Below are 17,454 nucleotides of genomic sequence, written 5' to 3' on the forward strand. Positions count from 1 at the left end.
CAATATTTTTTAAAATAATAACTCCAATGAAAGTACCTCTAAAAATGCAGTGTATATTTGACAACATACACAATTATTTATATTCATTGTGGTAGTCTTAAAATGTACTCTTTAGGTGTTAACACTAGTTATTTTACTGCATAGCATTTCAATACCAATGCTCAAAGTCTTTGAGAAGCAAACGATACTGTATTCCGATTTGAAGAGAAAAGCATTGTGGGAAGGAGTTCAGTCAATAGCATATTGGCATCCTCATGATGCTGTGATGCAAACCAATAGCAGACCGGCATATTGTACGTTGTCAGAGAAGCATCTTAGAAATGTTACTCATCCGGACATACATTGCTAAGTTAAAATTTCGTAAGTTTTTGGGCATGCAGAATAATGTTTTGTCAACATTTCATAGTAGGGAAAAAAAAGCTGTATTAAGGAGTTTAAAAAGCATTTTAATCCTTAACGTGAAGTGAAACTGTCACAAGGCAAAAGACGTCCTAACACTCCTTCTATTATCAGGTTCATGAATGAATCATTCCTTTGTGCTAATCGGTAATTGTAATTCACACTCTCACTCGTACATTAAATAAACAAAAAACACCAAATTTAATCTGTGAATCAGGCTACCGCAACATATAGGTTACCATATTTCAAAGACTATAAGGCGCACCTAAAACCCCAAATTGGCCATATATTTGAAAGCCTTATAGATACAGTAGATAAGACTGGAAATGGAAATGCAAAAAGTAATAATAGGTGAGCGTCAATATACATGGTTTTATCATGGTTTTATCGTATATCATTCACCGACTAATATCAAGAAAAAATGTATGTAACGGGATTTGAATTGGATCACGGTGGTGCGAGCGCTGCCACCAATCAACACCCGGTATGAAAAGGCTAGAGCTTATCTCATTATCACAAGACATTTAATCATGGTGTCAGAAACTGACACTGATTTGCATAGTGCATTCTTATAGGTCAAACCGTCTCTCCATTTCTTCACCAGCAAATGTAAGAGAATGAAGATAAAAGAAAATCTTTCGAGAAAAAACAGTACTGTACAAGCTATTTCACGTCCATATACATATTAAACCGCCACACGATTGAAGCACAGGAGAAGAAGTAAAGAGACTGATTAACTTGTCAGAATGCAGAAGAAAATGCACTATGCAAATCAGTGTTTTGGCCGCGTGAGTAAAAGTTGTGTGATAATGAGATCAAATGTGATGCTTTTTGTGTGTCATCTGTATCACTGTCTCGTGTTGGTGTCAGTGCTCTCACTGTCGCAACCCGGGTTCGATTCCTGTTGCAATGTTTTGTAATTTTGGTCAGCAACACTTATCACTAATACAACTTATACCAAAAGTAGAGTACAGTGGAACCTCGGTTCTCGATCATAATCCGTTCCAGAACCCTGTTCGAAAACCGATTTGTTCGATCACGGAAATCATGTTTCCCATTAAAAATAATGTAAATCGTTTTAATCCGTTCCAACACCCTGAATGTTTACCATGAACGTTTAACGTAAACATAAAGCTAACCCAGGCTAATTGCACGTCCGCGTTATCGTAATCTTCCGTACGAAAGATTACGCTAACATGAACGTGTAAAAATAAAGAAATCAGGTCGTTTACAAGTCATTTAGCACCCAGGTCTCCACAACAAGTGGTGAGCGGTTCATTGGAAAGGGGGCTCAGTTCCAACACCCTGAAAGTTGGGCTCTGTTCCAACACCCACATAAAGCTAACCAAGGCTAATCCTACGTTCGCATTATCGTAATCTTATGAATAGGATTTCTTACCTTTGTGGTGGTCAGCAGAAGGCGCTCGCACACCTCCTTCATATTTGGCAATTATTTCTAAATGCAATAGTTGTACGCACTACTTTTCTTTTTTCACCTGTAGCAACTTTGCTGCTTGCACTGACTTTCTTCGGAGGCAAAATTAGGGGCTAAAACACCCGTACGCCGCTCAGCATCGCACCCTAGCGTACGCACTCACGTATTACCGGCGTTCGAACTCCGATTTTTTGACCGAACAGCGAAGCAAGAATTTCTCGAAATTTTTGGTCGGACACAGATTTGTTCGAACTGAGAGGCGTTCGAAAACCGAGGTTCCACTGTACATACAAGAATATTACTGTAGACCAAACCTCATACGGTTAATAATCTGGTACGCCTTGAAGTGTGGAAAAGACATTACTTGAAATAATTTAGTTGAACTGACCCTTTAACATAACTCCATACACACCCCCATCTCCCTCCTGCTTGTTGCATTCCACCATCATACCAATCACGCACGTTCCCATCGTAACCCCCACTCCCCAAACATAAGCAACAAAACAAACCGCCCAATTTTGACTTTTAGGGTTCATCAACATTTTCTAAAGGAGCAGGCCCGTGTTTGCAAACGTTTGCAAGATTAGATATCTGGAAACGAGGTGTTTGTTGTTGTATGCTCGGCATGCTGGAATGCGTCTAAACAGCCTGCCACCCCTGCATGCTCTCTGGAAAAATGACAGGGCTTGACGAAAAACATACAAAGTAGGTCAATGTTTAAGACCTGCTCGACTGGTTGGCATTCATCCACAACATGGACGCCGTTCTGCAACACCTGTACGCCAAACACCAAAATAGGTGTGTTGCAGGGAGACGTCCCTTTCACTGTAGGGCTGACTGTTGCCCCGGAGGTAATTATTATCTCCATTGCTGTATCTTGGGCCTTAAGCCATTTTTTTGTAGTAAAACCATCAAGGCACACCACATGTGAAAATTGAGTTATTGGCTCCAATTTGGCGTTGAATTTGTCAATAATTTGTACAATGAAATTGGACAATGCTTAAAAAATAGCTTCAATGCAAAATCACAGCACTTTTGCCTACCCTGCAAATAACAAGAATTAAGCAATAGTCCCATTGCAATAATTATCTCATTCCATGACCATATATTTTAGCTTATTTTTTTTGTAAAACCGTACATTTTTTTAGCTATGTGTTATCACAAGTCTCAAAGGGCAGCAGAGACCACAGATTATTGCAAACTACAGACTATTATGACGCCATCCCCTGACCTAAAACCTACATGAGGGCAAGGAAAAACTCAAAAGCTCAACATGAAGAAAATGAGGAAACCTTGACATAAGGTTATCCCCCTTCCTGGATGACCAGGCTGCAACCGTTATTCAATATAATAATAATAATAATAGTAATCATAACTACTATTTTTTATCTTAATTTAATAATAAAGGGACATTGTGTATTATTTGAGCATTGTCCCTGCGTAGTGTCGCGGGACCAAATAGGAGAAGACAAACTACGTGACCAAACTGCAAAAAAAAAAAAAAAGTATATATATATATATATATATATATATACACAGCAGCAAAATGGCTAACAATTGTCATCTTCCTCTAGGTGATGTTCTTATTAAGTAAATGAAAGATATTTTTAAAAATGCACGTTTATAGGATCATGCATTTTATTTATTTTTAAATCAATATAGTTTTTTAATTACTTTTTTTTATCACCAAGGTGTGCTAAATACTAAGTGAGGTCAAGTCGTGTTTATTTGTATAGCCCTTAATCACAGACCACAGATTATTGCAAATCACAGACTATAACTACACTATCCCCTGATCTAAAACCGACATGAGGGCGGGGAAAAACTCAAAAACCTCAACATGAGGAAAATTAAGAAACTGAGAAGGGGATTGCACATAATGTAATCCACATATTACACCCTGTCTCTTGAAATATCTCCATCTAGGAGTAAAAACGCACCTGTACATGATATTTTATTCTTCCGTGTATCTGAGAAAACATCAACCCTGCGTGTGGCAACCGGATTCCCTTCAAACATGTCCAAACCCTGAGATCAAATAAAATGATATTTTGTTGTGTGTCCGGGAACACTAGTTAGTTCTTCAATTTTTTATGAATTGGCTAACGTGCTATTGGAAATGTTTCACGGACCACAAACATTAATTGTTTTCATAACTTTTACATAAGATTTTCATCTTTTGTAGCATAATACTAGAGCAATTGGAAAATTTGGTTTTGAAAGTCCTTCAAAAGCTCTTGAATTTGGCCATTAAAAGGTGAACTAACCATGTACCTGCTAATAACTTAGTAATAACATATTAACAACATATTATTAACATGGGCAGTTGTTTTAGAAACGCGTATCAAAATGGTCGGCCTTTGCAAAAAGTGACTAAAGTAGCTCTCAGCTTTAAAAAGGTTGGAGTATATAGGTATTTTTGCTTCATATATAAACAAATAATGTTTTGTTTTGTTTTTTAAATAAAGGATGTTTTTCTTTTTACCAATTAGAGGCACTAAATAATACACACTGTACCTTTTTTTAAAAAGGCAGAGTCAGAAACCAACTATGTTCCGAAGTGTGGGGAAAACCAATTTTATGGCCATACTATGATGCAGGGGTCTCCAACTCTATTGACTTAAGGACCGTCAGAAGTAGTCTCTGGGTGAGGTTGGGCTGAATCGAGGTTTCCACAAGGATAAAGAAAAGTTCCACTGTTCTCAAGTATTTTTTTTTAAAATGCTACTCGAAATAAGATCCATCCATCCATACATTATCTGCACCGCTTATCCCCAGTAGGGTCGCGGGGTGCTGGAGCCCATCCCAGCTATCTTCGGCAGTGGGCAGAGGACACCCTGAGTCGGTTGCCACACAGGCAGACAACTCACTGTCTCATTCACACCTAGGGATTATTTGGACCGGCTAATCAACCTGACATGCATGTTTTTGGAATGTGGGAGGAAATCGGAGTTCCCGGGGGAAACCCACGCTGACACTGACATGGGGAGAACATGCAAACCCCACAAGGGGAGGTGGCGGTAGCTGGACTTGAACCCTGAACCTACGGAGCGTTTACAGAGAGAATACTCTGGTAATCTGAAGGATGCAAATGCAAAATGATGTCAATAATCGAGCTCCGGTAGACTCAAAAGATGATGCTCTTGCATGCTGTCCTCCTCCATCCACTTCACAGTTCTTCATTCCGCTTTGTCTGTCAGTTTCCTCTCACATGTTTTCATTCATGGGGGGGTCAAAGTCCGTCACTAACCTCCCCTGTTTGGCTTTTTCTCTCTGTCTGCAATCGGGCGGCCGTCCTTCCTTCCTTCCCTCTTTCTCGCCTTCCCCTCAGTCGGCTGTCCCACGGAGAGTTGGGGCGCTGGGAGGACCCCGAAGCGGGCGCGGCCCCCGAAAGCAAACCTACGTCGCGTCACTTTTACCCCATCGCCCTGCTGCTCGTCAGCTCCCACCTCCTGGTCGTCTGGCTCATTTTAAGTTTGGTTTTTCTGCTGGCAAAGTATCAATAAAGCTGCTGACAACCAAGGCGCCTTCGCTCGCTGCTCGCTGTTCTTCTTGCTGCTCACACACAACACTGAAGTGAGGCTTTGCGTCTATGTGAGAGGTTTTTCAGTATCGCGATATCCGTTACTGTATCAGTGATACTTGTTTTAGTTGTTAGTGAGAGAGGTTTGCTGGGTGCGGTGTAGTGCTGCACGATCAGCCCAGTGACTGCTTAGGGTCCCGCAACCACTAGGAGGCCCCCAAGAGTCAAGTCAAGTCAAATTTATTTATATAGCCCTTAATCACAAAAATGTCTCAAAGGACTGCACAGGATTACAATGACACAATGACCTGATCTTAAACCAACATGCAGACAAGGAACAACTCAAAACCTCAGCGTGAGGAAAAAGAGAAACCTTGAGAAGGGACCTCACAAGTGGTATCCCTCTTTCGGGATGACCAGGGTGAATTACAGAGTGGTTAACTTTTTTTGGTGCCAACATTGTCACTTTGTGTGTCCATTCAAAAATACATCAACAGAAATCCACCAAAAATACTACACAATAACTACAAAAATAAATATTAAATATAGTGCTTAAAAACAAGGACCTCATATTTTACCTCGCATTCATTCTAAAAATAAAAAATAAATAAAATTATTACAAAAATATTACTACAGTAATACTATATTACAAAATACTACTACAGAATTATTTACTCCAAAAATACTACAAAAAGACAACTACTGTGATTTTCTGAAAATACTAAAGAAATACGACAAAAATCCTACTATAGAAATACTACAAAAAATCTACAAAAATACTGCTCTGCAAATACACCTATTATACTTCTACTGAAATACTGAAAAATATTGAAATAAATAATACTGTAATTAAATAAATACTAGAGAAATATTACTACGAAAATACTACTACAAGAGGTTTACAACAGAAATACTGCAAATTACACCTACAGCGATACTACAAAAATTCTATGGAAATATCACAAAAATAAAACTACTGTAACACTGTACTACAAAAATACTACTGAAATACTACAGATACACAAAAATCATTGTTATATGGATATACTACAAAATACAACAGCGATAGTACAAAAATACTAAAGTAATACTACAAAAATACAATGAATATAAAACAACTGTAATAATACAAAAATACTACAGATATTCAACAAAAAAATCTACTTTCGAAATACAACAAAAGTACTACAGAGATAGTAAAAAAAACACTATGATGGAAATACTACATTAAAATACTTCAGAAATACCACAAAAACAGCACAAAAATAAAGCTACAGTAACCCGATAAAAAAACTACAGAACTTCAAAAAAATCTGACTTAAGAAATACAAAAAAAACTTATATATAAATACTTCAAATCTCAATAACAAATGAAGTGCTTAAAACATTGACCTAATGTACTATTTTGCTCTAATTGTGGTCGTTTCAAAACCAATTTAATGAAACAAATCTATTTCAAAAGAAGTATGACATGTCACATGCGGCTCCTGACTCCAAATAGTTGGAGAAGAACATGGAATGAATTCTAGTAGGTATGCAAATTACCAAGTAATAGGGGACCCCAAATCTAATTTTGCTTAGGGCCCCATAAAGGCGTGGGCCAATCTGTGCACGATGAACTGAAATCGAATTGACATCGTGTTGTGACGTAGTGCGATTGTGTAATCGCATGACACTTCAGGTTTTTTCTTCTTCAACGATTTATGGACAGCAACACTAACAAAGCTCTCCCGAAGAGCGCGCTGTTTACTTCAATTTAACCCATTAACAATGTTGTAAAATTCACCTCTCGATCCAAGGCGTACCCAAAGTGAATTGAATGATGTTGTTGAACCATTTGTAATCACTGCAAATGCTACTAACATTAAGTAATTCAAGTTGCAACAAACAGAAATAGAAGGATTTTATTCTCGTGTGAATTTTTTTTGCAATTGCATGCCTGCAGATGAGTGTAGCTGTCATGAACCGGAACTGGATCAGGACCCAAACGCGTGACGTTCTCACACAAGCCTTATATTTTACGGGAAATAGGTGGTCTTGCACGTGAGGCAGCAGTCTGCCGTGAAATGATAGGAAGCCAGAGGCCAACGAGAACGATACGATGGGTTGATATCGGACAGATGGGGCCGATGCCGAACAGGACGGGACAGACAGGATAGATAATGAAACAGGATATCGAAAATGAACAGGACAAACTAGATGGGAACAAAAACTGGAGAGAATAATAAACTTGACAAAAATAAACGGGAACGAAACTTGAAACAGATATTAAACAGGACAAAAATAAACGGGAACAATACCGGACAGGGAATACCAATAGGAAAACAGGACCAAGTCAAAACCCACGTCTTGTGGGGCAGAGGTTCGTTGATGGACTGACAAAGAAAAAATGAGAGCACTGAGCTTAAAGAGACAGAAACCTAATCTGTCAATGAGCCGCAGCTGGCGCCTCACGGACAAGGCCAATTGGGCGCCATGGCAACTGTGCCAGTAGCACGGGCATCTCAGCTGGAAAACTGCTTGGACAATAGCATGAAACCTTACCTGGTTATCGCTGATCATAATCTGAAAAACTAAACATTTTACCCATTTTTAACGGTATGCTTAGGTCTTTCCCAAAGTGTCTATTTGGAGATTCCAAAAGGAGCAGTGACTGGTGACATCATATAGACACGTCTTTGCTTCTTAACAGTCTGATGGCCTGGTCACTCGTATTAACCCTTGGAAGCGTAAGTGGGATCAAAAACGACCACAAGGGTTGTTATTCTTCAAAATCTTCCAGATATTAGTCATAAAACACGTTAATGACATGATGCCATCAGTATTTTTGAGGGTTAAGCAATCAAAAAATGACAAAACTTGGACAGAAAATGCACTTTTCTTTTAAAATCGCATGTCACATCGAAATTGCAATACTGGTGTGAAAAATCAAAATTGGGTTTTTTTCCCAACCGTCCTGCAGTGATGACTTACGGTGAAGTTTAGGCACAGTCAGATTTACAAATACACGCGCCTACATGTCATTCAGCGTTTAATTAGCGGAGCAAGAAAGCAATATAGAAACTGGAACATATCAAAAAATAAACGTTTTATTGTCTGATGGTGGGGTGTGTCGTTTGAGGTGTCCTCAAAAAGTTCAAAGTTAAATATTTTCTCCATGAAGTAGGTCTTAACAATGCCAGATTGAGTTCAAAGAGCCCTTATAACTTTCTTCTTTCACTCTCCTTATTTGATTTTATCTTACTTTTATCAGACTCGTTTGGGGCAGAACACATTAGGTCCAAGGAAAGGGAGATGTGGGGGAGTGCTGGAGAAAGACGTCATCGTCCAAGTTTTTTTATTTTTATTTGTCAGTGTAGCATTAAAAAATTAAAAAAGGAAATACTCAACAAAATAAACAACAAAATACACGTCAAATTGCATGTGAAATACACAAAGAAATTACATGACAAACTATACAACCAAATACATTTTAAAAATTATGGAGAAAATGAATGAAGAAATGGTCTGCATTTTTATATCGCGCTTTTCAAGTGAATGAAGACCTCCCAAAGGACGTTACAATGTGCTTCACACTTACCTATTCACACACACACTCACAAACCAATAGGGAGTCAGCCATGCAAGGCGCCTACCTGCTTATCGGGGGCATTAGGGATTCAGTGTCTTGCCCAAGGACACTTCGACATATAACACGGAGGCCGGGAATCGGACCTGCGACATCTTGATCTCAAGACGTGCGCTCTTCCTCCTGAGGTAATATAAAAGACAAAAAATAAACTACAAAATACACGAAAAAATATATTGATAAAAAAATACACAACAAAATGCATAACAAATCACACGACAAACTATGCGACCAAATACATTTGAAAAAATACATGGGGGGAAAAAATGACAAAGTGACAAAATAAATGATGAAATATACAATAAATTAAACTTTAAAATACATGACAAAATTCAAAACAAAATACACAAAAAAATGCATGACAAAACACAACTTAAGAAACTACAAAATATATTACAAATTCCATGACAAAATGCTCAACATAGTACATGACGAAATAAATGCCATGATACACGACAAAATGCACAACAAATTAAACGGCGAAATATGGGACAAAATCAAGAAATATATCACAACAAGTTACGTGATAAAATAAATGACAAAAGACTTGATGATGTACACAACAAATTAAACTATAAAATAATAAAAGAATCTACAAAATACACCAAAAAATTACATGACAAAATCTACAACAAAATACATGACGAATTACATGACAAAATGTGCAAACAAATATATATTATATATACATGAAAATACGACAAATTACGTGACAATTAAACTGCAAAATACATTACAAAATACACAAAAAAATATACAACAAATTAATCTGCAAAATACCTGACAAAATGAACGACAATACACTACAAAATAAATGCCAAAAAACGAAAAAAATGCATGACTCAAAGCACGACAAAATACATGACGTTACACTACAAAATAAATGACAAAAGACACGATGACATACACAACAAAAGACACTACAAAATACTTGAAAAACTACATGACAAATTTCCCGACAAAACGCTTGACGAATTACGTGACACACTACAGGACAAAACAAATGCCAACCGGAATACTTAAAAAATTACTCGACAAACTGTGCAAAGCACCCCCCCCACCCCCCCCCAACCCCCCACCCCCCAAAAAAAAAAAAAATGAAAATGTTCAGCCCTGCGGCTTATTCAGTGAAGCAGCTAATTTATGGAATTTTTCTAACGGCGGCCGCAGGAGTTTAAAAGGTAAGATTAAGATGAGAAGAAAATGTGCGCCAAGAAAGACTGCAATCTCTAAGCATCAGCAAATATTTTCTGTTAAGTTAAGGTATGTTCCGATATTGAGGAAGATGCCCTATGGGATGGAAGTTGATGACGATCTACCGTGAAGATCACATTTATGGGAAGCCTTTACTCAACAGCTATGTTTGAACAATAAATCTTACAAAATCGCAAATTTAATGACAAAATACACAATGACATACACAACTAATTAAACTGCAAAGTACATGAAAAATACACATAAATACATGACAAAATAATTGCCACAATAAATGTATTGTATTTTTTCGTGTATCATGTATTTAGTCAAGATACACGACAGAACAAATACAAAAATAAATGAATGACAAATTGCATTGATAAATTGCATGTCATATTTTCATGTATTACGTGATCTATTTCTGTTTTTATTTATTTGAATAGCATATACTCTCCAGTATTTATCAATTTATTTCTAGATAAGGCTCGATCAATTCTCCACACAAAAGCAAGATTGTTATGAGACTTCTTGTGCAGCCTTAGACATTTAGGACCTCTGTGACGTAAACGGCAGTCACTTTCGAACGGACTTTGTCAATCTTGGCATGCCGCACCTTCAAAAACTTTACATAAGGCTCGCTCACTTTATTGTGGAGAAAACTGAAAGGAAATCTCGTGTCGGATTATTCAAAGTTTCTCGACAAAATATCATCAATTTTCACAGTTGTGAAATAGTTTTAACATTAAGACAAGAACAAATCCCCTTCATTTCCTTAGTAATGTGCCTTTTACTTTCAAAATTCTTGTATGAAAGAATCATTTTATTTTCAAAAAAGACATATCTTGTTCAAAGGGTCGCTTCTAATGAGTGGCGGGAATGCTTTTTTGCTTTTCTTTTGACGTTTTTTTTGCGTTTGGCCGCCAGAGAAGGCTGCCGCATGGACAACGTGGAGAAGAATATCGGCTGCAGGAAGTACGCCTTCAACGTTTTGCAGCTGATGGCCTTCCCAAAGTTTTATCGGCCGCCCGAGGGCTCCTACGGAAAAGTGGACACTTGAGCTCTTCCTGTCTTTTTTGAGGACTCGCCATTGACCGATCAGGTACGGCCCGGTCCAAAATGCTCTCAGGCAGCTACCCGGATCATATTTTGTCATTCGGTAATGCTGAATAGCAACTATTTATATTTTTCTACGCTGAAATGATGGTTTTGTAGGAAATGATGGTAACTTTGCATTAAATAAATGCATCAAATATACGTAACATTTGTGTCGTGTTCTTGTGAAAGACCAACTAGAAAGAACTAAACATATACCATATACAGTTGTGCTCAAAAATTGACACACACTTGTGAAGAACATAATGTCATGGCTCTCTTGAGTTTCCAGTAATTTCTACAACTCTGATATTTCTCCGATAGAGTGATTGGAACAGATAGCAGCAGCAGCAGCAGCAGGTGATAGCTTGCGTTTTCTTCCTGATCGTGGCCGTGACAAAACAGCACTTTATACTTACAATTGTTTGCACTATTGCTCTTTGGACCTCCAGCTGCTTTGAAATGGCTCCAAGTGACATTCCTGACTTGTTCAAGTCAATGATCCATGCTGAGCTCCTTTGACTTTCTCATGTGTGTATACACATTCATATATATACAGTGGAACCTCGGTTTTCGAACGCCTCTCAGTTCGAACAAATCGGAGTCCGACCAAAAATTTCGAGAAATTCTTGCTTCGCTGTTCGGTCAAAAAATCACGAAGGCCGGTAATGCGTTAGTGCGTACGTTCATGTTAGCGTAATCTTTCGTACGGAAGATTACGATAACGCGAACGTACGGTTAGCTTAGGTTAGCTTTATGTTTACGTTAAACATTCAAGGTAAATATTCAGGGTGTTGGAACGCATTAAAACGATTTACATTATTTTTAATGGGAAAAATAATTTCGGTGATCGAACAAATCGGTTTTCGAACAGGGTTCTGGAACGGATTATGGTCGAGAACCGAGGTTCCACTGTGTATATATATATATATATATATATATATATATATATATATATATATATTATAGCCATCCATTGTCTTCCGCTTATCCGGGGTCGGGTCGCGGGGGCAGCAGCCTCAATAGGGAAGCCCAGACCTCTCAATCCCCAGCCACTTCAGCCATCTCATCCCACAGGATACCGAGGCGTTTCCAGGCCAGCCTGGAGACATAGTCTCTCCGGCGTGTCCCGGGGCCTCCTGCCGTTGGGACATGCCCGGAACACCTCCCGAGGGAGACGTCCAGGCGGCATCCTTATAAGATGCCCGAGCCACCTCAAATGGCTCTTCTCAATGCGGAGGAGCAGTGGTTCCACACAGAGTCCCTCCCGGATGACTGAGCTTTTCAACTTATCTCTAAGGGAGAACCCAGACACCCTGCGAAGGAAACTCATTTCAGCCATTTTTATCTGGGATCGTTTTCTTTCGGCCATAACCCACAGTTCATGACCATAGGTGAGGGTAGGAACGTAGATCAACTGGTAGATCAAGAGCTTTGCCTTTCGGCTCAGCTCCTTCTTCACCACGACGGACGAGTACAGGTATACATCAGCAATTTGACTTAAATGTATCAAATAGCAGACAAACACAGTGATATCTGAGAAGTGAAATGATGTTTATAGGATTTACAGAAAATATGCAATAATTTCTTAAACAAAAGTAGACAGGTGCATAAATGTGGGCACCCTAACCGAAAACTTACATCAATATTTAGTAGATCCTCCTATTGCAGAAATTACAGCCTCTAAACGCTTCCTATAGCTTCCAATGAGGGTCTGGGTTCTGGTTGAAGGTATTTTTGACCATTCTTCTTTCATTCCATTCATCTCCACCTCAGTCAGGTTTGATGGTTTCCGAGCTTTAAATCACACCACAAATTTTTAATAATATTCTGGTCTGGGGACTGAGATGGCCATGCCAGAACATAGTACTTGTTCCTCTGCATGAATGCCCTAATAGAATTTGAGCAATGTTTGGGGTCGTTTTCTTGTTGAAGTATCCAGCCCCGATGCAACTTATGCTTTGTCACTAAATCTGAAACATTGTTCGCAAGAATCTGCTGATACTGACTGGGATCCATGTGACCTTCAACTTTAACAAGATTGCCAGTACCTGCACTGGCCACACAGCCCCACAGCATGATGGAAGCACCATCCCATTTTACTGTGGGTAGAAGGTGTTTATCTTGGAATGCTGTGTTCTTCTTCTGCCATGCACACCGCCCCTTGTTATATCCAAATAACTCAATTTTAGTTTCATCAGTCCACAGCACCTAATTCCAAAATGAAACTTGCTTGTCCAAACTGAAGCAACTGTTTGTGGCATGTACGCAAAAAAGGCTTCTGCCGCATTACTCTCCCATACAGCATCTCCTTGTGCAAAGTGCGCTGAATAGTTGAACGATGCGCAGTGACACCATCTGCAGCAAGATCATGTTGTAGGTCTTTGGAGCTGGTCTGTGGGTTGAGTTTGACTGTTCTCACCATCCATTGCTTCTGCTGAGATTTTTCTTGGCCTGCCACTCTGGACCTTAACTAGAACTTTGCCTGTGGGCTTCCATTTCCCCACTATGTTCCTCACAGTGGAAACTGACAGCTAAAACCTGTTAGCTAGCTTTTTGTACGGTTCCCCTAAAACATGATGTTGAACAATCTTTGTGTGTGTGTATGTATATACGTTTTCTTTTGTTTGATTCCAGGTGGCAAAAAGGTAAATCAAAATAAAGGCTGAAAAGGCTTTATTTACAGAATATTCTGGGCATAAATGATTTACAGGCAATACAGACGGTATAAAACACACTTATATAATAGATAACCAAATTACTATTTTAGCTTTTGAATTGTCTTTATTATCTTTAATTATTAAGTATTGTACGTTGATCATACCAATATTAGCACACTGCTACAAGTACACAGAAAGTCTGAAAAATATCTTGCCCATGAGGACTGGACACATTTGAAAAAGGAATAAAAAATAAAAAGGAAGACATTATCTCACAGTTTGGACTGTTTTTATCGATTGTGCCAACTTCATACCAAGTTTAGTTTTTCACAAAGGACCAAAAATGTCTATGAATAATGTGTGTTTACAGAAGTTGCGGCACCATTTGTGCCAACCGTTAAACCACAGCTACATCAATGCTCTTTTGGTATTAGCTTTTGCTAGCGAACCGTAACTTCAGCATTTCAAAACTGAGACAAATGACCGAAAGGATTGGAGGGGGGAGCACAATATCGGGACAGATCTTGATATTTGAGCTCCCCGGATACTCAACATTCAGCATAAAACATTTCTTTTCGACAATCAGAATATATTCGGGTAACATTTATGTTGTGTTTCATCGGAGGTTGTTCAGCAATTAGCTCATGATCATGGTCAAATATCACCCAATATTGACTTCCACTCAAGCTCTGACGAAGTTCGTGCACATAGATTATTTCATGTCATGCGTTTTTTTTATATAAAGCAATTATTCATTAAAACTGGTATACCGGTACTTGGGTGCAAAGATATTTGGACGCTGGTAGTTCGAGTTTGTTTTTTACTGCCAAATATCCTTGATGAAGGATTTCATTGTTATTATCCGAACCCGATGGTTTCATTATTTTTAATGACCTCATTCTTATTAATACTACAATACAATGGGATCCGTCATAAAAGAAAATGTCAATCATTAAAATAGTAATGCTGCTCTTGTAACTCAGCATATTTTTCTTAATCGCGTTTGTATTTCAAAATGTCTACTTGTATTATTACCGTATTTTCCGCACTATAAGGCGCACCTAAAACCCTTTATTTTTTTCAAAAACTGACCATGCGCCTTATAATACAGTGCGCCTTATATATGGATCAATATTAAGTCGCAAGGTCTCGCAACAAAGGAAAGCAGCCGCCGACTAGATTTTTCCTCGTAGGCGATGTGGTCCGCGAGGTATGCTGGGATACATATGCTGGAGTTTCATTTCCCAGCCAATGTGTCAATCATCATTTGAATCGATCACTATTGGCTAAAGTTATTCGGGGGTAAAGGGGGCGGATCCTTTTTATCATTTACAGGCTTGCATAGGCTAAAGGGGCAAAACAAAGCCTGCAATTGGCCGAAAAAGATGAATGTGAATAGAAAGTTTGGTTGTCTACGGCATAGAGTAAACATGATTTACCATTCTGTATTTGTAAATATTTTACTCTCCTGGATTTACTACACTCACGGATATAAGAGGACCATGGTTGCACATTATTATTGAACGCAACGACTTCAGTGAGCTACTCCAGCTATTTATTTTCCCAGTATCTTGTTTCAGAGTGAACTCGATGTTTCTGTGATGGGTCTTTTTTTAAATTAAATTCAATTCCAAGTGTTTATTGTCATATGCACAGTAAAGTTGCGAGCGAAAAAGAAAATAGAAACTAAGGAATGGTTGGCATTTCTTGAATCCCAAGACTTTAACCTTCCGAATGATATTTGGAACAATGCATTTGAGTGACATCGTACGGACACTGCATCCGCACGTGTCTACGACACGTATTTGCTTCTTTGCAAGCTTTGGGAATGTTAAGGGGGTAATAAGTTGGACTGAACTATCTGACTGTTTTGTCCACGTTCCCATTGTAGCGTCTTATAATCCGGTGCGCCTTATGTATGGAAGATATAGGACCAAAAACTATTTTTGGGGGGTGCGCCCTATAACCCGGTGTGCCCTATAGTGCGGAAAATACGGTACTCAGAATTCAGAGTTTCCTGTAGAATTTTAAATCCGAGTGGGTGATGGTCTATGGGGGTCCAGGGCCATGCTCCACAGGGATAAAATTGAGTACAGTTTAAATTCAAATGCATCGATTTGGTGTATTTTCGGAGCAAAATCAAGAAGCTAGATCTATGATGAATGTGTGCCCTTCTAAACTATTACATCTTAAATGAACTAGTTATGAAAGGCAATGGCACTGCATCAAGTCACATGGTAAAAAACATCTGTTCGTCATCTGATTATTATAAAAATAACTATTTTAAGGTATCGGTGAGTAAACTGACTAAATCACCGATATTGTCACGGTTGCCGTGGCGCCCAATTGGCCCCGCCCGTGTGGCGCCAGCTGCAGCTTGTTTACAGATTGGCTTCCCCACTATTTAAGCCCTGTCCTGTCAATCCCCTGTTGTCAGTCCGTCTGCAAACCTGTTTTTCAAGGCAAGCCTTTTTTTTTTGACCCCTGACTCACCGCCTGTCCCGTTTTTGCTCCCGTTTGTCTCCGGCTATGACCCGTTTTGATCTCGACCACGTCTACTCTCCCGTTCTGCCTTACAACTTGTTTCCGACCCCGACCACGGTTTTTGCTCTCCAGTCCCGGCTACCGACCAGTTTTCTCGTCCTTGACACTGCCATCGCTCGCTACGGAAGATCCACTTCCGTGTTCTTCTCACAAGCCGAGTACGAGAGCGACCCGCTTCCCACGTCCAGCGAACATCGGATCGGGGGCGCAGCCCTTCGTTTCCTCAATAAGACTTATGGTAAACGTTACGCAAGTGGGTCCTGTTTCCGTTCCTGTCCTGAACAGATAGGAGTTTTCAGTGTATTTAAATGTAATAGTTATATGGGTGTTTTGATAAACTAAATAAAGTACCGCTCCTTTCGTCATTGCTGCTATGACAAGATGCCGGTTCTTCTTCGATGGTTTCCAAGAGGTTATTGTAACGCGTATAATATGAACTACAGTTAGTGTTTTCCTGCAGCTCTTTTAGGTTTTTATGCTCTGTGCAACGAGGCGCCAGTCAGGTTTTCTGGGCAGAATGACCGGCGCTAAAACATTTTGTTTTGTTGAAAAATGTTCAAATTGAGAGGCTGACTGACCGAGATTCCTTCCGAAAGACAGAGATATGTAGCATGAATACACACAATGTTGTCTGCGATCATCCATATAATGACATCCATCCATCCATCCATCATCTGCACCGCTTATCCTCAGTAGGGTCGCGGGGGTGCTGGAGCCCATCCCAGCTATCTTCGGGCAGTGGGCAGGGGACACCCTGAACTGGTTGCCAGCCAGTCGCAGGACACACAGGGACAGACAATTCGCTCGCTTATTCACACCTAGGGACAATTTGGACCGACCAATCCACCTGAAATGCATGTTTTTGGAATGTGGGAGGAAACCGGAATGCCCGGAGGAAACCCACGCAAACACGGGGAGAACATGCAAACTCCACACAGGAGGTTCGATCTCATGACCTCAGAACTGTGCCGCACAC

General features: G+C 39.4%; 1 protein-coding gene across 6 annotated transcripts in view; it reads left to right on the forward strand.

Moving 5' to 3' along the window:
- Positions 1 to 11,441, forward strand: part of inpp4b (inositol polyphosphate-4-phosphatase type II B) — a 324,645-nt gene extending 313,204 nt beyond the window's left edge. For 5 of the 6 annotated variants that reach the window (XM_088341788.1, XM_088341790.1, XM_088341791.1 and 2 more), the window contains one exon: positions 5,166 to 5,356. In XM_088341788.1, coding sequence (XP_088197914.1) covers positions 5,166 to 5,340 — 175 coding nt within the window. In that variant the 3' untranslated portion in view covers positions 5,341 to 5,356. Of the gene's footprint in view, positions 1 to 5,165; positions 5,357 to 11,106 lie in introns of those variants that run through there. The other variant, XM_088341789.1, reaches the window with a different exon arrangement.
- The last annotated feature ends 6,013 nt before the right edge of the window (positions 11,442 to 17,454 follow it).

This window comes from Urocampus carinirostris, chromosome 8 (assembly GCF_059441175.1).
Source record: "Urocampus carinirostris isolate Australia breed hairy pipefish chromosome 8, RoL_Ucar_1.0, whole genome shotgun sequence".
NCBI classification, from domain to species: domain Eukaryota; kingdom Metazoa; phylum Chordata; class Actinopteri; order Syngnathiformes; family Syngnathidae; genus Urocampus; species Urocampus carinirostris.